The 26,541-nt window shown below is 37.2% G+C and overlaps 1 protein-coding gene and 1 long non-coding RNA gene across 2 annotated transcripts in view; one reads left to right on the top strand and one right to left on the bottom strand.

Annotated features, from left to right (window-relative positions):
* Positions 1–990: 990 nt before the first annotated feature.
* Positions 991–2,795, bottom strand: LOC130550676 (uncharacterized). The gene is made up of 3 exons (XR_008962464.1): positions 2,509–2,795; positions 2,062–2,132; positions 991–1,950 (listed from the first exon to the last, which is right to left on the bottom strand). It is a non-coding gene; the product is annotated as an uncharacterized LOC130550676 (long non-coding RNA).
* Positions 2,796–8,794: 5,999 nt separating this feature from the next.
* The window catches only part of pwp2h (PWP2 small subunit processome component), a 67,344-nt gene continuing 49,597 nt past the window's right edge, over positions 8,795–26,541 (top strand). The window contains exons 1-6 of the mRNA XM_057328182.1: positions 8,795–8,914; positions 9,079–9,191; positions 9,306–9,400; positions 9,493–9,592; positions 17,456–17,599; positions 18,556–18,691. Of these exons, the coding sequence (XP_057184165.1) occupies positions 8,897–8,914; positions 9,079–9,191; positions 9,306–9,400; positions 9,493–9,592; positions 17,456–17,599; positions 18,556–18,691 (606 nt within the window). The 5' untranslated portion in view covers positions 8,795–8,896. The remainder of the gene's footprint in view (positions 8,915–9,078; positions 9,192–9,305; positions 9,401–9,492; positions 9,593–17,455; positions 17,600–18,555; positions 18,692–26,541) is intronic.

Genomic DNA, 26,541 nt, shown 5'->3' on the forward strand with positions numbered 1-26,541 from the left:
GAGTTTTTTTTCTCAAAATGTAACAAGTTTTTTCTCAAAACACAACAACTTATTCTCGAAATTTATTAAATTTATTCTCGACATTTTATTTCGACTTTTGTTCTCGAAAAACTGCGGGTTTAATCTCGATTTATAATTACTTTAATCTCGACATGGTTTTATTATTTTTTTTATTGCTTGGCCCTAATACTCTTCCGTAGGTCTCCCAACCAAAAATCTAAATAATTTTTACAGAAACGCCAAACAAATAAAAACACATTAACAATAACCTAAATATATTTAACCATTTTAACAACATGCTGGGCATCTGTATGTGCCAGCTGAAGAAGGTCTGTCCACAAAGTCCCAATGCCACATTCCTTTCCACATTCCGAGCATTCAATCTGAAAAGTACAAACAATGCAGTTAGGACATGTTACTGGAGAAATGATACTGTGTTTATATTGTATAATTCTGCACTCACCCATTGGTCAGTGGGTCTATACTATGATCTGATACTATGAGCATCTGAAAGTGACACTAGCTTTCCTGTGGCTCAGTGGTAAGAGCATGGCACTAGCCATGTTCAATCCCAGGGGATTGCACATAGTCAGAAACAAATGTAAAGTATAATGCAATTTAAGTCACTTTGGATAAAAGCGTCTTCCAAATGCATAAATGTAAATGTATACTAGCTGCATAACATGAATGGCTACATAGCTTCCCATATTCTAGATGTTTTGGGAAAGAGGCAAGTTACCAAATAAGATGCCAAAAGTTATGAAATAACTTTATTTGTACTATGCATGTAGAATGTCATAAAGATATATCTGTAAGAATGTATCATGGATATGTTAATGCCAGTCATTAAGTAGTTGATGGCTTTACAGGGCATACATAGAGGACAGCTGAAAAAATATTTTTAAAAATTCCACGAGAGCTACAAATAAATAACAGGATATAAGAAAATCTTGTGAGTCACACAAAACTTTAGTAAGACAATATAAGAACAAGCAAAACAGAAAGAATATTTGCAGAAAGAATATTTTATTTGTGTTGGAAACCTTAACAATCATGAAAAGTAAGGTACTGCACAGTACATTTAGAGCTTTTGATCTCATATAGTACACTATTATAGTTTTTCACTTAATGGCTATATAGTCTTTAGTCAAATGTGTGAATGCAAGTTTCATGGTCATTTAAATTTAAAATTATATATTACTATATTACATGCTATTTTAAAGTACCTTAAATAAAACATTGAATTGTAAATATGCCATAACCATAAAATAAATCCCGCACCAGCAATATTTCTCATAGCCTGAAGAGCACCAGTGAGATTACTGAAGTCAAAGTATTCCCATACGTCCAATGACAGATGTCACAGACACAATGAATGCAGTGGCTTAAATTTCAGATACAATGATTTCTAATACTTTGAAACTAATACAAAGAAACTAATACTTTAACGTGATCGTTAAGTTAACCCAAAAACTAAAATTATGTCATTATTTATTTACTCATCCTCTTGTCATTTTAAACTTGAGTGACTTTCTTTCTTCTGCAGAACACAAAAGATATTTTGAAGAAAGTTGGTAACTGAACAGGTGAACAATCTAATTTTATAAAAAATAATTTGTATAATTGCAAAGATTGTAAGAAATTTAGAGCTGTTATAAACATAAGGTAAGTTATCAAACAAACCATTACAAATAACAAACATATGTCCTCGCCATGGTTACATTTCATCAGGACCCAGTGTAACGGAGGCCAGCTAGTGAAGAGCTGTGCAGTGTGTAAACCTCACTCCCCGACCAACAGAGACGCTCTAGCGACAGACGCTAGAGACTGCGGTCTTTAGCCTCCTCGTTAGAGCGCCCGTCTCCCATCCGGACCGTCGCCGGTTTGAGGCCCGCGCAGAGCGGTGCAAGTGGGACCGGTTACACCAGCTAAAGCATTCGCCTCATTCACCTGTAACAAAAACAAGATAATGAAATAAATCACACATACAGAATAAAGTCAGAATATTATAAACTTCTCATAAGAGTTACACACAGTAGCTAGTAAATACAGCAGAGTTACCGTTTTAACCATATAGCCATAGCTGCTTTACGTACAGGGCACAGCATATGGGGACATACACTCAGACAGGTCTATTAATACAAGCAAGAAAAACACAGATAATAAGAAGAGTGAAAAGCCACTTCAGTACAAATCAACTGCATCTTGTCTGTATGCTTCCTACATCTGAAATGAACAGTAAAAATGTACTTGATTAAAAACAGCAATGCACTACAAAGAGTTAAGTTAAGTCTTATATAACGTTACATGCATTTATTTAGTTAAAACAGAAGGAATTAGTTAAAAGAAGGAACCCCCGTTTGAAAAGCATGTTTGTTTGCCTTAGCTTCTGGTAAATTTAAACGAAACTATGCCACAATAGTTTGTGATATGCGATTGGGACACACGTCATGCACTATAGACGCATATTTGCCTATTATACGATAGTGTTGCAAAGAAAATACTTACCGTTTTACTTCAATTCGCAGACGAGTTTCATAAACACCCGATTTCACAGCAGATGTCGAACGGCGGCAGATTCGACGAATATGATTTTCCACGGATTTCTGGTTAAACACGTAGATCGTTTAATGTTTGTATCACTATCTATCGACGCATGTCCTCGACGGCCTTTCCCGTGTATTTGATGCTATTTAAGAAACATTTAAACGAGTTTCAATGTCTGTCCGGAAACCACGCCCACTTTCGTTGTAACGAAAACAAAATATTGTAGGTGTGTTCAAATTCATTCTACCCTGCGCAGACCAATCGGTCAATCACATAAAACAAGCAATCACTCTCGGGTATGATGCCATACGCCGATCGGTCTGCGCAGCACAGCATTAAGTCGAACTGTTAACACAGCAAACTTAAAGCGTGGCTGCTGGCGAGTCACCCCGAAACTCATTACAAAGGCAGCACAAACGTTTTTAAATGCCAATGTTAATTTATCCGCTAACGTGAGCTGCTGCATAACGTGATATGCAACATATAGGCCATAAGGTGAACTAGTAAAAAGTGGCTAGAAATTGATTTTCGTTCCCACGCCTGGGCACTACTTTTTAAATGCATTGTTGCATAGACAACACCCTTTTGGACTTTATGTTAAAAATTCTCCGCAAAATATCCTGCAGTTTTTTGTCACGATCCATAAATGTGTATAATTGTGAATACAAAAAAACGAAAATCTTATGCTGCTGGTTTTGCTTATAACTTTATTTATATTCATTTTAGCAACACAAAATCTCTCTTAAACTGACCTTTATACATGTACCTAAACATTTGAGAAAAGTTTTGGTGAATTAAATACTCAAGTGTGAATGTAGACCATAAAATATGGCAAATTTGTAGAAAATATGCTTCAACTTCATGAATTGGCACCAAACAAAATTAAACATACACATTGTAATTTTAGCAAAACTGTGATTTATTATACATCAAAATGTTCAGTAGGTACTGTGTAATCACAGAAACATAAAGCAGCACACTTTGGCCCAACTTGGCTGAAATGACTCAAAATGCGACCACACCCCCCTTAATTATGAATAATGCCAAAAATGAACAAACAGATTCCACAACAGATTAATTACAACTGAAAATCATCTTAAGATAATGCACATCACATCTTTACTCATCAGTACCATCCCTATCACTATCATCGGAGCCATCATCCCATGTTGCTCCTTCCTCTGTTTCCTTTGAAACATTTGCACAATTTTGGCACCAACAAAAATCAGTACAAGTACAAGACAGTCTTGTAGACATACAGGAACATCTTCCAGTCTCACATTTGCCTTGCTTGCAACTGCAGTAGACTACCTGCAACACACATTCAGGGGCAGGATTTCTAGTCACCCAGGTCACTGTTAACTCCCCATCCTCGAGGTGCCATCCATTGCCAACGGGTGAAGGGGCACACATTATACCTTTCAGAGAATGTCTCATTATGACTGCTTGGTAGTTTGCCCTTTTGCAGTGTTGGAGCAGGGCATCACGTGTCAGGGGGCATGGATAGTTCTGGAAGAAGCATCTTTAAAATCAATGCTGCACTATACAATGTCCTTGTGTCTTCTGTAGAATTGATGGAGGCCATTGAGGTTTGTCTTTGCGGACCAGCTGTTGTACTTGGCATGTTTTCACTGTCACTTTGGCTAGTTACCTCAGTTGACTCTGTTGTTTCTGTACCTGATGGATGAGGGAGCCTGTCGATCAGCTTATCTGCAGACAGTGTCTCGACAAAAACCAGCTCACTGATGTAGTGCTTGTTGAGCGAGTGAAACACCAGCTGGGGGAAATCACAGATCAACCTCCTCTTCAATTTATCCTGCCTGAAACAAAGATACAGCAAAATATGATCACAATGGTATAAAGATATATTTATACTGAAAACAATTGAGTTAAAATACAGTGTGTATGAGCTTCAACACTTTATAAAATATGATTATGGTTGTCATTTTTATAAATTAAAACTTTGTAATAAAATATAAAAATGTTGCAGAAACATTATTTCCAAAGCTGCATTTAAAAGAAACTTGTGGTATTTAAATTACCTGTAGTTTGAAGCATCAAGATCTTCATGTTTTTTCACAAGATTTAAAAAGATCCTTCTTAGCTGCATCATTGTCAGCACCTCTTGATTTACAATTATTCTATGACGGATGATCCTCTCACAGAATATCTTGTAGCTGGAATCGAAGGTTGGCTCATTTTTGAAAGAAAACACAGAAAAAAAAAGAAAAGATATATTACTTTATGTGCCATAACTATTTCACAATTACTTCTATTTTAGATATAAAACATAATAATTGTTAATAAAACATTACTTTTGTTGTGCAGTCAAAACGGTGTTTACAGACAAATATACAGAATATGCAGATGGTCAATGTTTTACCTCTGAAATGTACTACCATTTTTAATTATCATTTGATAATGCAATATAATAACTCACTGTTCTTCTGAGGTCCCAGTAACTGTTGCAGTAGACTTTGTCAAGAACCTGGTGTACTGTCTGTAACAGGACTTGTGGTATCGCACCTCCAGAGACACACAGTCTTTGTCTTGAATATGCACAAGAATGCTAGTGTCTTCATCACAGCAGCTTTCAGCAACTGGTCTGTAAATAAATATTATATAATTTTATATATTATGAAACAATGTTGTAAATAAAAATCATTATATAAAAACTGTGTTAACCGTTAAACAATATTGATTGTTCTGGCTGTAGCTATATGCAAAACAATGAAAATCTGTAAAAATTAAATATATTACCTAATTGTAATTAAAATTTTGCCATAGTATCCAACATATAGCATAAAACTTCAAAGCTAAACCGTGTGCGTGTGTGTACCCACCTGCTGACAACGTTTCTGCCTGTGAAAGATGGTCCTTCTGGCGTTTGCCTGCCACAGTAATGTACTTGTCCGTTTACTTACAAATTATGCACAAGGCAGGAAGCACAGGACCTGCACAAGCTACTGGCAGGCCCGTCCTGGACCTAAGTTTCTTTTTAGGACATTCAGTTGTTGAAGTACCATTACTCGATGACACAGACTGATTTTTGTGAGCATCTTGAACTTCAGGACGCTGTATGACACGTTTCTCTGCCGCATCCAGGCGCTTTTTGTCAATGAAACGCCTGTAGTAAGTGGAGTGAAACCCAGCGTCTTCGGGAACATTTTCAAACTCGATTTCTAGACAATGTTTGTATGTTTCTGCTATTCTCTGATTCTCACCGTGCAAAACAAGCCACCGTTTGACGCTATTTCTGTATGTATCCCATCGTTTGCGTGTAAAATCCTTTGTTTCTTCTTTCTTTATGGACGTGAGATGCATATAGTATTGTTTATAATCCTTTTTACGGAGTTTTGAAGGAGGTCTGGCCGTAATTTCCTCTTCTTCGCTACTCGAGATTGATAACAAGGGCGCAGACATATTGGACTGTCGTTCCAAATAGCGGCCACCTCATTGGCCGTGCTTCCTACACGTGACGCGACGCCTAATCACTCATCATCAAAATATGATTACGCGAGGAAGGAACTATTGCCGATTTTGAACACTAATAAAAAAAAACTGCAGGATTATACATGGAGAACTTTTATTTTCTCGCTCAAAAACAATAGCTCTTTTTATTGGAATGAAAATAATTTAGTGCCCCATATATGGGAACGGGATTAAACGAAAAATGGCTTCACTTTACTGCCTAATAAAGCCAAAAGAAACCAGTGCTGTACCGATTAGAGAAGTGATTAAGTGAGTCGTACTGTAGATTAAAAGATTGAATGACATCCTAAAAATCGAACCAAGTATGTGATTTGCATGATTGAAGAAATGTAATGCAGTTTATGTAATATGTCTTTTTGAAAGATATTTCTCATTCATTACTGTCTCAAGCAAAGACAGTGCAGCTTGAATGAGACATGAGCCAAAAAAAGTTACTGAAATTGTTAATATTTTGAAAATAAATGTTATTTGAATTTCAGTTTCATTTTTTTATTTTTGTTCAAAATATTGAGATGTGTATCATATTGTGAACCCAGCATCGAGATATGCACCGAATCATGAGCTGAGTGTATCGTTATACACCCCTAGCCGAAAGTTCTCTAAACATGTTTAAAGTCATGTGGGTGATTAAAAAATCACACAAAGTTGATTTTTGGGTGAACTTCCACTTTAAAGGGATAGTTCACCCAAAAAAATGAAAATTCTGTCATCATTTACTCACCCTCTTTGTCTCAACCTGTATAACTTCTTTCTTCTGCAGAGCAGAACTTCCATTGACTTGCACTGATTTTGTGTCCATACAATGGAAGTCAGTGGGTGCCGCCGCAGTTCGGTTAGCAACATTCTTCAAAATATCTTCTTTTCTGTTCTGCAGAAGTAAGAAAGTCATACAGATTTGAAATGAAAAGAGGGTGAGTAAGTGATTACACAATCTTTATTTTTGTGTGAACTATCACCTTAAAATGTTATAGTGCACTGCATTGGGAAACCTTTTGAGGTCAATGTGAACAATTCTTGAACAACCCTTGTTTTGTTTTTAGCATGTTATTCAATATGTTATTTCTTTCCCACTTACACGCTGTGACCAAATGCATCCAGCCCACAGAATGTTAAGCGGACATCGTAATGCAAGAGATAGAGATGGGGTACGGCAGGGAAGAGTCAGAACTGTAACAAGAGATAAACTTACTGGTGCCCCTCATAGTATTGATTTTTCCTTTTTACAATACTTTTAAATGTTCTGTGGTTGTGTTTTTGTGTTTACTGCTGTTTTAAATAGCTGTTAAGTGCTGTTTTCCTGCATGCTGTAATAAAACAAATCTCGATATATTTTGTTATTTTTATTAATGTAATTATAATTTTTTTGGGCTGTAAATAAATTATTTTAAAATCATGGTTTATTACTGTTACTTTTTACAAGTACAGTTGTTCTGCATACGCATCAATAGTAATATTGTGGTGTTCTGCAGGTATTAAGGAGAACCACATTCCCCACTCTTTGTCAGTGTGCGTACAATAAGCCCACACTTTGCCCAGTGTGCCCAGAGTATGTCTACACTTCGCCCATTGTACCCACAGTAAGCCCACACTTCCCCCAGTGTACCCACAGCATGTCCACACCCGGCCCACACTTCCCGCAGTGTACCCACACCCAGCCCACACTTCCCCCAGTGTTCCCACAACCAGCCCACACTTCCCCCAGTGTTCCCACACCAAGCCCACACTTCCCCCAGTGTTCCCACACCAGCCCACACTTCCCCCAGTGTTACCACACTATCCCCACACTTTGGGCTGTCCCATTAGGATCCCACCTGGGCCCTATAGTGTGGGGCCCACACGTGCCCCGCATTTCACGCCGGTAGCTGGGCCCACATTTTCTGGCCAACTAGAGAGTCTAAAAATAACTTCTAACAGTATACCAAATAACTAAAGGGTTACTTATAAAACTTATAAGTTCAACTTTGAACCTTTTTGATTATTACACGTTCATATTTTAACTTTAAAGTTCTTTTTCTAACTCTAAAGGTTCAATCTCTTCTAAGAGTGTAGATCTGCTAGATAAATCTTTGTTATTGTAAACCACAGGCATTAGTTTTGTGTACAATAGAAGTGAATGGTTATTTGGTTACTTACTTTCTTCAAAATATCTTTGTGTTGTGTGGAAGAAAGCCATGAAACCCTGAAAGGAACCTTTTAAAATAGCTACACCTGTATAAGTATTGCTTCCATACTTGGAGCTCCCTCTTTCAACAGCTCTGTTCTACCCAAGCTGTCTTAACTGACTTCATCAGAGAAGGATAACCACTAAAGGGAGGGAGTGCATTTTCGGATTTTGGTAAAAGATTATGAGAGCACATGAATTAAAAAACAATGCCCACATGGATATATTATATTTATAATAAATTCAGTTTTGAATTCATGGTGTTCTACTAGTTGAGTAGTTTTAATTTAATAAACTTAATATACAATAAAGTATATACAATACATATATTTACATTTATGCATTTGGCAGACGCTTTTTGAAGAATGTGAAATCCCTGGGATTGCATCCATGACCTGGCGTTGCTAGCGCCATGCACTGAGCCACAGTAGGCATTCTAAATGTATATTTCTGTAAAAAATTTGGGACTGTAGTATAAATTATTGATACATTTTTTAATTTTAACTAATATTAAACTATTTTTTTCGTTAGGGTTTTTTTATTTGTCATTTCTAAAGCTGAGATACTTTTAGTTTGGAATGTTATGCTCCGGAAGTGTATCTGTACACACGTGCGTTCATGTATTGGAGGTTTTTCACGTGTGGGATGTTTGCTTGCTTCTGATTATTAATAACATAGCACGTCTTTTCAGAGAATATGAAGTTTGCTTACAAGGTATGAAAGGATGTATTTAGCGTGTGTTTTTCACGATTTTACTAGTATTTGTGTATTAAAAGTCGCGTGTGTTGATACTAATTGCAGGTTCAAGGCAAATAAAAAAACGTATGGCTTATATTAAAACAGAAAAAACTTGAATGATGAGGTGTTTGTCTTTTCAGTTTTCCAATTTATTGGGCGCATTTTATCGTCACGGGAACTTATCTTTCTCAAAAGATGGCAATTCTGTCATCAGTCCTATCGGCAACCGCATCTCCGTTTTTGATTTGAAAAAGTAAGTGTAACTTAAAAGTGTGCATTCAAAGACTTGCTGTTTGAACAATCACATAAACAAATGAAAGTGCTACTGGTTTTACTTAAGGTACTGTTATACATTGTATTTCTTCAGCAACAAATCGGAAACCTTACCTGTGTCCACCACAAAGAACATCAGTTGTGTTGGAGTATCTCCAAATGGGAATCTCGCTATTCTTATAGATGAAGGTATTTGGAAAGCATTTATGTTGTCGCACATTCCTGTCATAACTTGATAAAGATATGTTCTGGCATAGTTTGGTGTTTAACATGTGTTTCAGATGGAGCAGCTATACTGGTCAGCCTGGTCACTCGGGCAGTACTCCACCATCATCACTTCCATAAGCCTGTGAACAGTGTTTGTTTCTCTCCTGATGGCAGGTAGACCATTAACACCTTATACACAGTGCAACTCATATCAAAAAAACATAGCTGTGTGCATGAGCTGCTGCAGTGGCCTGTATCATGAAGCGAGGTGAACAAACACTGAGTTGCAGAGTAAGTTTTGAGTTGACAAAACCAGAAACCCAACCTGGTTTAGATCAGGTTCAGCTGTAACACAACACTTGGTATAAACCTTCTCTGTCAACTCAGGTTTGAATCAGAGTCTGTGAGACGTGTGCACCTGAAAGTGTGATACGTGCGGCAAACAGCCAATCACACGGACATGGAAAGCATCATCAGTCTGATAACATTGACTTCTCGCTAGTAACAGCATAATTCACTTTTCTGTTTAAGATGAAGAGATCATTATGAAAAAATGTAATGAATTGAAACACATTTACAAGGCAGGCATAAACACAGCTGCAGTGAAAGTTTGAGAAGGCTATATCAATGTCTATATCAATCAAAGAACTGACTATATCAATGCAGAATTGACTGAATTTAAATTATTTATATAGGTTTACAATAAGATCTAAAGATAATATGTATGCTTCATTACTTTAAAATTCTTTATATATTAAAGTTTGTTTTTATACGAATATAGTTATATTAATTTATATTTTTAATATTAATTAATAAATATTAATGATCAATCAACTCATAATAATTATTTGAATGTGTTTTGAATTCAATCAATAACATCAATAAATGTAAATATTAAGGCTGTCAACGTTAATGCCATTAATTTTTTCAGATTAAAGAGTTAAAAATATTTATTACACGGCTCGTTGGTATGCTTGATTCTGATTGGCCAGTCGTGACATTTGCAGGTTTGTTATTCCCAGATAACAACCTCTCAAAACTAATAACACACGGTGACCCGGACGCAACAAATCATTTTGACAGGTTTTTTTGACATTTGAAGGTTGTTTCTTACCTTAAAACCGAAAGTAAACAGATTTTCGGAAGGTCTGCATTCAGTAAAAATGAGCTAATAAAATATTTCAAATTCACATTTCATGTCCAGATTTTTCTCATGTGGCAAGTAGCCGTGTAATAAGCAGGATAATGTACAAGCAGCCGGCTGTTATCGCCGGATAAGCCCCTCCAGTGTGAAACAAGACCCTCCGCTTCGCGTCGGGTCCTGATCACACTGTCGGGGCTTATTTCTACGATAACAACCGGCTGCCTGTACATTATCCCTTACTTAACGCCATTAACGCAACATCCGTTTTTTTCTGTCATCATTGGCTAGCGTTACAATGTATAATCAATAAATGGTTGTAATGACACGTCCAGTATAGATTGACAGCTTCTGGCTGTGGAACATGGCTAAACGCAATGCGACAGCGGTCCCGTCTGGTGTACACATGGGCTAAAGGCTGCGTCAGAATCTGTCATACAGCGCACCAGTATTAACTTCTCTTTCGCGCTAATATACACAAAAACACAATCTTATGCCAGAAACCACATTTTATCTAGTATTTTCGCAAGCACTGTCTTCAAAAAGTTAAATAAAGTCTTAAATTAATGCAAAGAGTTGTGAAAATAGGAAGCGCATTAGACCTGCTTAGAGTGGCAGCCCTTAAAGGGGCCGCGTTCTTAAACGTGCTACTATGACTCCTGTCACTAATGTTAATCAAAGAACAAAAAAAGAAGTCAGTGTGATTTTGTAGCTTTAATGAGGATTATTCTGTATTTCATGTATTTAGCAGTAAAGACTGTAAAGTGTTTGAGAACTTTCAGGGCTGCAGACTAACCTTTTTTACTAGGGGCACTGTAGCCCCGACTGAAATTTTTAGGAGCGCAAGCAGATAATTTAGGGGCACACCTTAAATCAGCCTGCAAAGCAATTATTGACATTTTCCCCCCAAATAGCTGTATTACTGTCAAATACTTTGATAATAAATAGACTCAACTCACAGAAATTACAATGTGCAGTTTTATTTTGTTTCAGAGGGATATGAAATTACTCAATACCAGGGTCATACTTTTTGTTTTTTCTGCAAAAATTTTGGAGAAATCTGATGAATTTGCGTTGACATTTGTACTGAAATGTAAATTTGTAAAAATGGTTTTAAAATACTACCTGTCTAATAACTGCAGGTGACATGGTTTGGGTCTGCTCATCATTTAAAAAGAGGCAGAGCTTACAGAGAGAGAAGTGCTAAGTAAAGAGACTGTTTAAACTCTGAATACACCAGACCAAATTAGTACTGAATTCATTTGAACCAACAGAAAATGTGCATGTCATTTTGTATGAAAAAGTATATATTTTATTGTTTGTAGTGTTCAAGCAAAACGAAAGGGCTCGTCTTAATACGTTCTTATGATGATTTTATTGTGTATTAAGGTCACTTTTCATCTTGTTCACAACAAGAGCATTCACCTGTCGTTCATTCTTGTTGTGAACGGATTGGAAATGATTCAGCGCTGTCTCAAGTAATCAACAGATAAATGGCATATTCTGAACTTCTCTGCGGTTAGTTTAGTTTTAAACGTCTCAAATATCAAATTGTTCATCCTCAGGCTCAAAAAATCCGTCACAGCAAACAGCGAATCATAGTAATGCGCTCACATTGTGTCTATTAACTTGTCAATGATGAGCTCGCAGAGCTGTGACCGACGCGACTCACCGCTTCTCACACCCATAGGCCTACACTGGTGGGCTCGCGATCTACTTGTATTTTCACATGAGATTTAACAACTAGACACGTCACACTATACGTGTGAGATTAATCTATGGAAGTAAAATAGAGACAAATGTGTTTGAAGCAAAAAGACGTGCTGAATAGCACTAACTGAAAAAAATGCATTGTATTAACAGAGCTTGCATTTTAAGGTTCTGCAATTCAACATGGTTGCATATTTAAGCTGTGATTTTTTTCAAATGTAAAAATTTTACACACAGTTTCACAGTTTAAAAATTCAATAATCAAAATTCACCTTTTAAATTTCGTTAAAAATTTCAGCTTGTTTTAAAATACAACCTTTAATATTTGATAGACAAATTTCAGTTCATATTATTTCGGTTTAAAAATTTGCTTCTACAAAATCAGTGGTTCAAATTCAGCTTGAAATTCAAAGTTTCACATCCGGGAATCCCAGGAGTAGCAATAGAGCGCCGATTCCGCCAATGCATGATCTCTACCTGCTGCCTGACCGCTTCACCAGCAGGTGGTGCAAGTCGGTTCTGAAGAAGACCAAAGCAAGAAATGCAGATACTTTTTATATGTTTGCAGCACAGTCCACTCATCTGCTCGATTAAGTGAATTTATTTGATCTCATAGATCTCTTCTTATGCATCATCAAGAAAAAATTTATTGTTTCTTGTACTGGCAGTTTAGCTCACCACTATCAGCCCTGGAACGGACATGGAGCACGGGGACAATTCCAGGTGGCCTGGAATCAGTGGACTAGTCATACATTTATAATATTAATTTAATTATTTAAATATCCTACCCGATCTACTAGTACTGCCCATCTATAGTAAGAGTTTATGTTTGTATTTGGCTTGCTATTTATACGCATTCATTACTTTTTACGGGCATATGATTACCCCCTTGGTTAAGATGGTGTGGGTTAAGTCGGTATGTACATAAAAAGTGCACGCAAAACACATGCGTATCATATGCACGCAAAAGATAATTTCTGTAGCTCGCCAAATACAAACATAAAATCGTGCTTTTGATAAGCACGATCTTTAGTCATCAAATAATGGTTTGAGTTTCAGGGATGAGAAAAATTGTATGTTACAGTGAATTACTGAATCATACTGTGTTTGATTGAGTTTGACTGAGTTTTTTAAATAAAATAAGGGTGCGTTTACACTTGGCATTAACATGCGACCTGTATCTGGATGTTGTCCACATACACATTGAAAAGACAAGTGTAAACGCGCTTCTGATCGGAATGTCAGCCGTGTCCTGATCCAGAGGTAGTCGAGGACGCATTGTGATCGGATCTCAGTGTAATGTAAACGCAATCCAGACAGTTTATCTACATTTACCAGTACAATTTCACAGAAAACCCTGCCCGCTATCATTATTTTCTCGTCTGTCCGAAACCTGTCAGACTGCGGAGCAGCTGACAAATGCAGCGGAAAGTTTACTCTTGCTCCCGAACGTTGCACAGTCGTTCGTTTTCCCACGAAATTATCATGGATACTTTAACCTACAGAGGATTTATGTCAAATCACGAGATGTTTTACTTGACCACTTCAGCTGTATCATCGCTGTATTTGTGACTGCCATGAATGGCGTTGACTCGCACACACAGCGCCAGCTTAAAACGCATCATTTGTTTATTTTCATGTCACAGACACGAATGGCAACACTATACCAGCTTGTTTCTAAGATACGTGTGTGTGTTTACTGTAGCCTATACGGCGTAATCAACTCTCCGGTTCCCCGAGGGCTGCTGCCGCTTGTGTCTCGTACGGCTCTCACTAAATCCTTGGTGTTTCGAGTCTGACGTCATCACCCAAACGTGTTTTTTCATCAATTTTAACAATCATAGGTAGTTTAGATGGTTAGAGTAAGGTTAGGGTTAGGGTGTGGGTTAGGGTAAAGGTTTCGTAAGACTTGAAACACCAAAGATTTAGTCAAAACCAACAAGCCACGCCCACGGATCTGACTCAAAGTACCGTCCCCGGAAGACAGATTAAGCAGACGGGCAGCTTGAAACGGAGCTCTGAATACACATATATCATTTACACACAGAAACAAGATTGTATAGTGTTGCTAATAGCTGATGTCAGTAAGCACGCTATTTAGGGCGCAGTCCAAAGAAACGACGCACTGTCACTTTCAGGCGAACCAACCCAAATAGACGAGAACGATGTAAGTGGTCGCTTTTGATCATAGGAACTTCGGCCTACTTATGTGATTATTTTATGTGTCTGTGAAATGAATAAACAAATGATGTGTTTAAAAACACCGTTAGAGTCTGTGTGTGTTTGTGTGCGTGCTAGTGAAACCCGCCACAGCTCAAGTACAAAAGCGGTTGTTTGTCATTTTACAAACATCCTCTGCTTATACTTTCACATATAAGATCATTAATCGTTTTAACCGCGGTTTACTTCCCACCGCTGCCTCGAGTTCAACATGGCTGCGTATCAAATGTGTAACATGCTCATACTCCCCGTTATACGTGTTGTGTGAAATCTCCCCGCACCGGGGCTATTTTTAAATTGCAGGCATATTAAAATAATCGGCGGGAAACTACAGAGATCCGATCAGTTATCCAGATGTGGAAGCCACTTGTTGACAAGTGTAAACGCGCTGTGTCCTGATTGTCTGAAGATCCGATCTGCTTTTTCGGATCACCGAGATCATGTTAATGCCAAGTGTAAACGCACCCTAAGCTAATTGCATGAAGCTATTTGAATGACACATGCAATGGTATCTGATTAAATGTGCCAGAAAACAAGACAACAAGATTTTAAAGCATTGCATTAGTTACATAACACCATCACAATAAACTTAACATTTAAATTCAAATAAAACATTTTAGTTCGGTTTAAAACTAAATAGGAAAATAGCAATAATTATACATTTTAAACAGACAATAGTAGTAGGCTAACTGAAATAGTAGTGCAAACAGATGTAAGAACAAGCCATGAACAATTTTTCATCAGAACGTAAAATAATCTACAATATAAATAAGTCTTTTCTTAAAAACGTAATTGTAAAATATTTAGTAAATGTAGGATATAAATGTAACTTAAACAAACAAATAACTACACCACTTAAAAGAGAAATATCAATGGAAATAATTATGCCTATACTTTTCATCTGAAATCTCAGAACGCAAACAAAATAAATCCAATTATAGCCTATTGTATGAACGAATGAAGAGCCTAATCTAAAAGTATACGAAATACAATGCGTCAAACAGCAACATCTACAGATAGTTGTGTATATTGCCATGGAGCACTCATATTGTTCTCTGACCAGTAATTAAATATATTTTTTCACTGCTCGGCCATGCAAACTGACTTGCGTTGAGGTGTATGTTAGAGAGGTCCTCATGTGTCCCAGCGGCTTCGGGTCTAAAACGTTGACAAAATATGCCTTGGGCACAGGTCGTGTCCGATATGGCATCGGGTCTCTGGTAATTTATAATGAATGTGCTTTTACCATTCGCCCGAAAGACACAAATTAAATACATTTTATGGTTAGGTAAACAACAAATATTTGTTATGCCAAACTTTACAAGACATAATTAGGTTAATATACCGTGATGGATTGACATTTTAGCATTTAATGAACAGACAGCAACTCAAGCAATTGGCGTGTAGTCATACTCGCATGTTCGTGTGTGGCACATTATTGAGAAACGCACACAGCATGCAACAAAAGTTTTTATCTTTGCGCTTAAAAACCATCTTACAGCTGTATACTGTAGATCCTAACGCCGTGAGGTATCTTGCTTGGCTGCAGGCTGCACAAGACGTTTCGGGTCTAGTCGGGTTCTAAAGAAAGTGCTGTCTATTTTTATCTGGTCTATTTTATCTGGCCTGCTCAAGAAGTTCGCTTGGCTAAAATATCAGTTTTTCTGGTTTCCACAATTCCACAACATCCAGCATTTTCTGAGAGTCTCAAATTAAAACAAGATCATGCGAGGAAAATAAAAAGAATGTTTATTGAGATTGCAGCTATGTCATATAAACAGAAGCACATAGGAGAGTACGTTAAAATCAGAGCATTTGTCAATAAGCTCCTAGTTGAGATCTCAGTTATTTGACCGCTTCAAACACAATACATGTCCTGTAAATGCTGATGATGCATGGTATTTATGTGAACACGATGTGCTGAAGTAAAAAATAACTTAATTCCTTGAAGCCAGAGCAGGAAACCTAAAATTTCTGATGTTGATGATGCATAAGAAGAGATCTATGAGATCAAATAAATTCACTTAATCGAGCAGATGAGTGGACTGCTGCAAACATACAAGAAGTATCTGCATTTCTTGCTTTGGTCTTCGTCAGAACTGACTTGCACCACCTGCTGGTGAAGCGGACGGGCAGCAGGTAGAGATCATGCATTGGCGGAATCGGCGCTCTATTGCTTCTCCTGGGATTCCCGGATGTGAAACTTTGAATTTCAAGCCGAATTTGAACCACTGAATTTGTGGAAGCAAATTTTTTAAACCGAAATAATATGAACTGAAATTTGTCTGTCGAATATTAAAGGTTGTATTTTAAAACAAGTTGAATTTTTTTAATGAAATTTAAAAGGTGAATTTTGATTATTGAATTTTTAAACTGTGAAACTGTGTGTGAAATTTTTACATTTGAAAAAATCACAGCTTAAATATGCAACCATGTTGAATTGCAGAACCTTAAAATGCAAGCACTGTTAATACAATGCATTTTTTTTCAGTTAGTGCTATTCAGCACGTTTTTTTTGCTTCAGACACATTTGTCTCTATTTTACTTCCATATTAATCGCACGAAAAGAGTGCGATTAATCGCGATTAAAATTTTTAATCTATTGACAGCCCTAGTAAATATGCAATACAAATAAACACTTTGCAGCAAATATTTTCTCTAACATCTTATCACTTTAAACATTTTTTAATTTGGAGCGAGAGATACATGGGGAGTGGCTTCACTGCATCAGATAAACGTCACTTTTCCCAGAGCTGATTGGTAGAGTTTTGGTTTCCGATCTCTAACCCAGAATAAAACCTGCTCCGGAGAAGGTTAGCCGTGTAGCCTAAGTTACCATGGCGACGAAACCCGCTCAAAACCAATTCTTGAGCCCGAAAACTTTGAGTACGCTCAAACTAAACCGAAACCGGCTGCGTGATACAGGCCACAGGTGTTTTCATGTGTTGTCTTTTGTCTTTTGAAAGGAAATTTGTGATAACAAAAGAAAATGTGGCTCTGTTGTACCATGCCCCTGGAAGAAACCAAGAATTTAATGTGTTAACATTAGACAAGAGCTATTATGGACCATTTGATGAAACAACTTGCATTGACTGGACAGATGACTCCAAGTATGTAACAACTTTTTTATTTATTTAAATGTATTAACACTTGTGAGCGCTTTTGCAATAGTGTAGGATAGTGTAGAAAAATGTTCATGACAGAAAATTATGTCATTGGATGCATTGTCTTTAGCCAAAGATTTAGAGGAAAAACTTGGATTCTAGGACTTACTTTTAAAAGTTAAAATTTTAACTGTTGGTAGTGCTAGAGGGTTTAAGAGGATTCAGTTTGCCATGGTAACATTTTATACTGTCCTCTATAGCAGGGATTCTCAACTCCAGTCCTGGGGACCCACTGCTCTGCACATTTAACAGTACCTAATAACATTATTACAGTAATAATGACATTAATTTGATCTGAATGGATTAATCTTTAGATGTTATTACTCCTCCACCTGTGTGACGTCATCAACTATATTGTTGAACGAACGTGTTTCAAATGACAAACGTTTTCGTACTATGTTTTTGGAAAACAGTTGTGACTAGCTAGTTAGTTTCTCCAGTGATGCGTTGTACTATGGTGGTTAAGCAGCAAATTACGCCGTTGTTTGAGAAACGCCCCCCAGCTCAATATTAGTTATCTCCATGCACTGTAGTGCTGCGTTCCATACACTGAGATTTCAGATAATACCTCAAACTCCGAAATAAACATCTGGAACAGCAGTCGACATCACACATGGCCCGGGTCATTCGATGACACAACCACCTTATAGAGATGTGTCATTTGATGTCATGCCCAAGTTGTTTCCAGTGAGGTTAGCGCAGCGCTACCTATTGTGAAATCGTAAAAATATTCTACCAGCCTAGACTGGTTTAAGCTGGTATCCCAGCCTGGTTTTAGCTAGTTAAAGTAAAAACAAAATGTAAACTTACATTGTCTGTCACAGTACACTGTATTTGCTTTATACACAATAACAAGCAAGCAAAGCAAATGACTAAGAAAATGTTATCTAACTCGCACTCAGGTGTTTTGCGGTTGGTAGCAAGGACATGACCACATGGATTTTTGGAGCAGAGAGATGGGTAAACCTCATCTACTACTCATTGGGTGGACACAAGGACATCATAGTTGGCTGTTTCTTTGAGAAGGACAGTTTGGATGTAAGTATACAAGAAGTTCTTTGGTTATAATCAACCTTCAATAAATAACTAAACTAAATTTCCACCTAACATATAGCCCGAACAAAAAAAAGTTATGTGAGTTGGTGCACCTTTTTTGAATTAATACACAGAATCCTTTTCACGCAATATGATCAGTAAGGACAGTGGACTTTATGTAAACGATGTATAGATTTTAACGCATTCAAGTTTTAAAAAATCCATTCGCAATTTAGCACCTTTAATGTCACCAAGTTCATGCAACCCATTCTAGGAGTCGTTACAGAGCCCCTCTGCCACACCTTTGTGCCAGCCTTTGCCCGGCCCTCTGACATTTGTGTAAAGTAAAGGCTTTTGAGTATGTTAAGGGCCCCAAAATGCACATTTTGTCTAACAATAATAATAAAACTTAGCCATAAGAAGAATACGCCATGGCAAACAAGTGTGTCTTTAGTTGTTTTAAAGGTGTGATGAACTGGGCTTGTTTATTGTTTTATACTGTTGTATGAGGTCTACTTATGACGTTCGCGTCGTTTTTACTTTTAAAAACATCAAAATCAATAAGTAATAGGATATTTCTACCCGGGTTTTGAGCCCAGCTCTACAAACGCTCGGTTTCAATGGGCGTTCCGCCATGAAGGCTTGGAAGTAAACGCCCACTGCTTTGATTGGATAGCAGTTTGCTTAGTAAACTTAGTTGAAGCCTTCTGTGAATTTGGTTAGAGACATAACGTTTAGGTTACACATTAGCACCATTTGCACGAGATTAGCATTATCTGGGGACCTCGTGTGATTTATAAATTACCTCCCCACATCAGTGTTTCATGTGAAGCATTCGCACGGGATGATTTTACTCAAATTTACTGACTTATTTCGCGGATGTGATTGCAAGGCTTTGCGTATAGTTTGTATAGCCTATAGTTGTATTGCGTTTTATGATATATGACCAGTGTTTCCCACAGAATTTTGTGAGACTATGGGCGCTAAACATATTTTCCTCTAGGGGGATCTGGGGGCATGCTCCCCCGTAAGAAAATTTAGCATATTTTAAAGGTAAATGCTGCAATCTGGTGCATTTTAAGAGCAAAATTAAGTGACTCAATCTATAAGAATACAATAGCTATAGTAGTAATTTAATCATTGGCACCATAGATATAAATGGGGATAACACATGGTAAAATGAGAGTTAAAAAAGTCAAAAACATGTAGAGCATGAGCCATCAAAAAATGAAGCAAAAAAGTGTTTAACAGTTGAACTAATTTATATATTACCATATATTAAAACGCAGGCTGGGCAATCAGGCCTTTTTCACAGTGCCATTGTCCCACTACCCCGCATGGCAGTAGGCCTATCACTTTACTATCCGGACCAGAGCATTCATACATTATTATGATGCAGCGACTGTTTAGAGTTAACCCGTAAGAAAAGCGCACACTCTCTCAGCACAACAGAGTAATGTTAAGTTTGTGATTTATTATGTTTTCAACTTTATGCGCGCGTTGCACAGACCTAACACGCGAGCAATTAATGACAGACGCTTTCTCCTGCGGTACACGCCTATCGGTCTGAGCAGCGCTGCTTGATGTCCGACAAACCAAATATTGACAAGTTTTGGACACGGTGACACACAGGGCAGCATGTAATCGTGTGTGGCGCGCCCCCGTATAATTTATTTTTCTTACGGCGACAGCCGAAGCTAAAGGAGGAATTTAAGCAGACTCATGCCCATCATGCATTCAAATCATTAAAATTGGCGGTTGGCAATCAAACTACGTTCTGTGCCTGAGCAACAAACAAATATACTCAAAACATTTTTCTAACCTAATAAAGAAACGAAACGAAATATAACTTTTTAACTGTTTATTTATTCTAAACTATTTTAACAGTTTAAACAGTGTCATTCACAATTCATATTTGTGCTCCAGCACATTTGGCTATCAAACTATGCGTCATAATCATTATAAATGTCATGGGTGCGCGTGCTGCGTACAGCTCCGTTGTGTAGACGCGCTGCTCATTTTAAACGACAGAAATGGTGTATGTCAAATGTCCCTATATGCAGACTGCTATTTTAGCTGGAAATAATATGCTGCTGAAGCTGATGAAGCTGAGCATAATGATGTTAATGCCATGAGGTAATGCTATCTGTTTTCTGTCTTACACTGATAAAATCATGTTTGTACTGTGGATAACCGCAGTGAATACTGAAACATTAGATTTTACTTCCCTCAAACGATGTTGTATTCCGTATGGCTTGGCGACATCTTAAATCCTGGCCAGTTCACGTGTCTGCGTTTCAACCGCGAAAGCTGAAACAGTAGCGAGCGTGCGTTTGTACAGAAGCAACAGAGAGGGGGGCGCATTTTTAGCCGTGAACAATGGCACAACAACGAAACAGCGGTGCAGAATTCAACATTACAAATAGTTATGTTGTTGTAAGAAAAACAATTCGGCTCGCTTTAAGACTGTGGCTGAACAAAATAGTCTATGGCAGGCCGCCATAGTCTCGTCAATGAATGGGAAACACTGTATGACCGTACCTGTCAGCATTTGAGACCCGTGATCGTGAACCTGACAAAAGATCACAGCGAACGCGGGTCTCAAATGTTACGAGAGTTTCCATGATAAATAAACAACGGGAGACTCCCGTTAACTTATGACAGTGTTGGGTAAGTTACTCTGAAAAAGTAATTAATTACTAGTTACTAATTACACATTCAATAATGTAATTAGATTACTGTACAAGTTATTCTCTTCAAAAAGTATTTAATTACTTATTACTAATTACTTTCTATATCCTACATCAACCTTGATGAGTTAAGTGATTCAAGGATGAAACGGCTCTTTTAATTCATTCAAATAAATAATATAAAACTACATAAAGTATTATTATTAATTACAAATGTGGGAATTATACATTAAAGCACGGATTTTGAAGTTAGACTTTGAATTTTGATGTAAATTCCTCTTCTGCACACACACATATTACACAAAGTATTTAGTTTAATTACATCAGAAGTAACTGTAATTAAATTACAGAAAAAATAAGAGTAATCCCTTACTTTACTTTTCAAGGGAAAAGTAATAAATTACAGTAACTAATTACTTAGTAACTAGTTACACCCAACACTGCTTATGGATATGACCCAGCACCCGAAAGAATATGAAATATAACTTTTTAACTGTTTATTTATTATAAACTATTTTAACAGTTTAAACAGTGTCATTCACAATTCAAATTCGTGCTCCAGCACATTTGGCTATCAAACTATGCGTTCTGCACGTGAGCCACAAACAAAAAAATACTCCAAACATTTTTATAAATTAATATCGAAATTAAACGAAACATGAATAATTTGCCATTAAAAACAAAACTGAACTATTTTGGCGATTTGGAAATGGTTAAACGAAGTGCTTTTGGCTCTAAATAAGGACGGATATTAGAGATATAGCACCAAAAGATAATCATTATAAATGTCATGGGTGCGCGTGCTGCATACAGCTCCGTTGTGTAGACACGCTGCTCATTTTAAATGACAGAAATGCTCTCTATGCTCAAAACATGCTCTCTTTGAGTGAAACGCGTTATGTCTTTACAATGTGCACATTGTTTTCATACGTGACAATACACGGGAAAAACGCATCATCTATAAAAACGAAAACATGCTCTCTGTGAGTGAAACGCGTTATGTCTTCACAACGTGCACATTGTTTTTATAAACAATACACGGGACAAATGCATCATATCTATAAAAACCGAAAACATGCTCTCTATGAGTGAAACCGAAACGCGTTATGTCTTCACAACGTGCACATTGTTTTTATACGTGACAATACACGGGACAAATGCATCATATCTATAAAAACTGAAAACATGACCCATTATGAATCCAGCATTTTACTAACATTCGTTTATGAAGTATCCCAGTGTAAAGTGACTTCACCTGATGTTTTTTGCACACCGATGAGAAATAAAACGAATCCACAGTGTCTTCAGAGGCATTGCATCATCAATTTTAAAAATCACTGCACAAGTAAGTCTGTCTCCCTGCACTTTGTAAACTTGCAATTGCAACTTGCAGTGAAATGTTCATCTGGTACACAAAGAGGGGAATATAAAAAATATATGTTGGAAATACAAAGGAAAATAACAATGTATTTACATACTAAGAAGTTTAAAGATTGTTCTCTCGCCGTCAATCTGTAATAAATCATCAATAAGTGCATCTAATCTGAATGACACATAGTCATTTGATGCATGGTTATCGACTTCATTGGCTAAATGCTGTAACTCTCTAGCTAATTGTGCGCCCGCCATAGTTACTTAACGTTATACACGAAGCAAACGATCAGTGAGTGACGTGACGTTAGTCCAAAACAAGTCAAGAGTAATCGATCAAACGCTTCAATCTACGCTGAACCAATAGTAGGCAAGACCAACCCATCTAGTTATCATACAAGATGCAGAAAAGTAAGAATAAATACAAGAATAAATAAATAAAAGTGGAAATAAATACATGCGATAATGAATAAATATAAAAATAAATAAACGTATAAATAAATAAATGTAAAAATAAAAGGAAATGATAAATAAAATAATCTAAAAATAAATAATAATAATAATAATAAATAATTTAAAAATGGACACAAAAAATAATAAATCAATTTAAAAAATGAAAAGAAAAGTTAAAGCTAAGATCAATAATAGCTAAAACGAATTATTTTGTTTTATCAAACCATTCATTCCTTTATTTATTTTCATATTACATTTATTCGTTTATATATTTATTTATTTATACATTTATTTATTTATAATTTTTGCAGGTTTAGTCCTCCATACATTACACTGTCAGAGTCCTTAAAATGCGTGATGTTTCCATATTAAGGAGTCTAATGGCCTGGGGTCTTGAGCCTCTCTGTTCTGGCCAACCGACTGCGAAAACCAGACTGCAGTAGACAGAAAAAAGAATTAGCAGGGTCTTTAATGATTTTGACAGCTCTGGCTTTGTATCGCCTGTTGTAGATGTCGTGCAGAGAGGGGAGAGCAGACCCAGAGATGCACTCAGCTATAAGCGCACCACTCTGTCTGGGTCGCACGCGAGCAGCGCTGTGCGACACGACAAAAGACAACAGAAACCATTAAGAACAAGGCGTTTATCGCACTGCATCCAGTGGGGACGGAATTTCTGTATACAATAGGTTCTGTAGTCTTTTGTCACGTCGCAGCGCAAACAAGCCAAAACTTTCACGGCTCTTTCTTATCAAAGCCCCGAATATATACTTCAGTGGCGTGAGTTTCTTTAATGACGCGAGTAGATGCTTTTAAACGCAGTGTGGCGTCTTTAACATGTCGATCGATTGCTTTACATCTTAAACAAATTTAAACAGCAGTTCAAGTTAAAAAATATATGAAAATGCGCTTTATTTACAGTACACGCTAGGGATGGGCATTTAAAGCAAAAATAATATTCGAAGATTGATGAGAACTATTAGAAAATTATTCGAAATTCGCACCCCTCGCCCTCATGCACGCATGTACAGTATTACATACACATAAACAGAGAGAGAGACCATTTACGCTTTAAATCCGTATGACGACACACTGCTTTATTTATTATGGAATAGGCAATCTTATATCAAGCTATACATGAAGATAACGTGCTGAAACATTAATATATAATTAACAACCGAATGACGGCACTTATTAACAGTACGTCGATCAGCATCAACTGCTCATAATGCTAGTACATTTCCTTGTAAAATATGAGCATGCACATTTATACCAATTAAAAAGGCAGTGTGATTGATCCAGGAAAATATTAAAGCCATAAGGATTTTAGACCAGACTTAAAATGCGTTAAAACATATTTACCGAATGACGGCATTTATTAACAATCCGGAACGATTTCATAAATTAACAGCTCAAAAGGCTTCCTTTTCTAATGGAGGTTAGTGAAATGGAATAAGTCATGAAAAAGTTATTAAAGTTGATCAGTCAGGAGCAGTGAGTCTGTTTTGTCTTCGTTTTTTGTTTGATGAGCATTAAAACAGATATATGTATTATATGTATATACTCACTGCTCCTGACTGATCAACTTTAATAACTTTAATATGGTTTGATCTATATTTCAGTGTACTGGGAAGACTATGAAGTGGTATTTTACATTTGTCTCCTTTAGTAGGTTTCTGTACCTAATAACCACAGACCAACCTGAAACGCCTAAAAAGCACTGTTCATTTTATTTGTGTGTTTGCTTTATTACATTTATTTGTAATATTTGACTTACCTGGTTAAATAAAGGTGTGTATATTATGCTGCTGTCCCTTTAAGAGCTAGCTCACACGGCTCACATGCTTTTTTTTCCCCACTGTTTTCGTTTACAGCAAACTATAATGGATTTATCCCAATGTGATATAGAGCCCATTCGCCAAATAATAACATAAAATAAGTTAAATTGGTTCAACTTTGAATTTGAATTTGAGCTTGCGCATACAGAATGTACTCATCCTGTGAGCTGTCCTCGACACGACGCTTCTTGTCCGGTGTGCTAATCCGTTAATTTACATGCCGCTTGCACTGAAAGCCCAACTGTCACTACTACAGCCTTGATTGTAAATGTACATGTAAGATTGGCTGTTTGGTCTCTCTGCCATAGTTAATCTAGTGTGTGTCGTGTCCTCCATGTCTCTGATAAGCACGGCTCTTTAAGCTGGTGCACCACTGGTGTAACTTTGTTTTCATTTTGTTCAAGTTGCAATGTTTCCGTATAGTGAAACAGAAACATGCAGTGTAACGGAGCTCTTACGATTAATTAACAGTGACGTTTTTAAGCGCGGTTAATAGTGAACCACGGACAGGGAGTAAAGTTGTATTGGGACGTTCCTTAATGCCTTTCTGCCTTGGAATGCAGCCTCCGAAGGCAGCACTTAGCTGACGGACACAGCCTGTGTGACTGTCAGGACTCATTATATGATACTTCATATTCACGTAGCAGCAGTGATGACAGAACACGCTTGTGAAACAGTTCAGAGAAATCAACCTACATATTTTTACCGCTGCAAATATGAAAGAAACGATGCATCGCGTTGCAAATGGCAACTTGTATCCGATGCACAACTTTTTAAATCGATGCTTTTTATGCTTTATGCATGAAAATCGATTAATCTTCCCATCCCTATCACGTAGAAATGATATTTATATTGCGTTATCATGTCTCCTGAAGATGTCCATATAAAGTGAAAAAAGTGTGGGGGCCAATGTAGTGTGCCTTGCGGCACACTGCATATTAGAGATGTGGATCTCAATGTATGCAGCGTTTCTCATACAATGCATTTACTTGGGCGGTCTGCCCAGGTATCTTTATGGCCACCCAAGTATATTTGGCAGCACATTTTGTAATTTTTTACCCATCCGGGATAATGACCGTATCTGTGACCGATTAACTAGTGGATAAACAGCACTTCTGCCTCTTCTCTCTTTCCTGACTTGTTAAGCAGAGCGTTAATATTTCTCACGGAGCGGAGAGCGCCTTTTTGAAGATTCTGCTCCTCTCACTCAGCCCAATTAACTTTTTTGCTGCTGGATTATTGTCCCATGTACACCGCATGAGCCTGAATAATAGCGCAACGGCATGCGCATCAACTACAAACACCTCATCCATTTGCGGAGGTGCGCGGGCAACAAGAGGTTTGATACAGGCTCATTTCAGTTAAAAAAACATTATAACATTTATATTTATTTCTCTTAAGAAGACATTGTGTCACTTACCCAATGTAACAGTTGCTTTTCTGAAATAAAACCTGAATAAACCTTGATGTCATATGCGGCTGAGGCCGACAAATGTGAACTCCG

Source organism: Triplophysa rosa, unplaced genomic scaffold, assembly GCF_024868665.1.
Source record: "Triplophysa rosa unplaced genomic scaffold, Trosa_1v2 scaffold395, whole genome shotgun sequence".
NCBI classification, from domain to species: Eukaryota; Metazoa; Chordata; class Actinopteri; order Cypriniformes; family Nemacheilidae; genus Triplophysa; species Triplophysa rosa.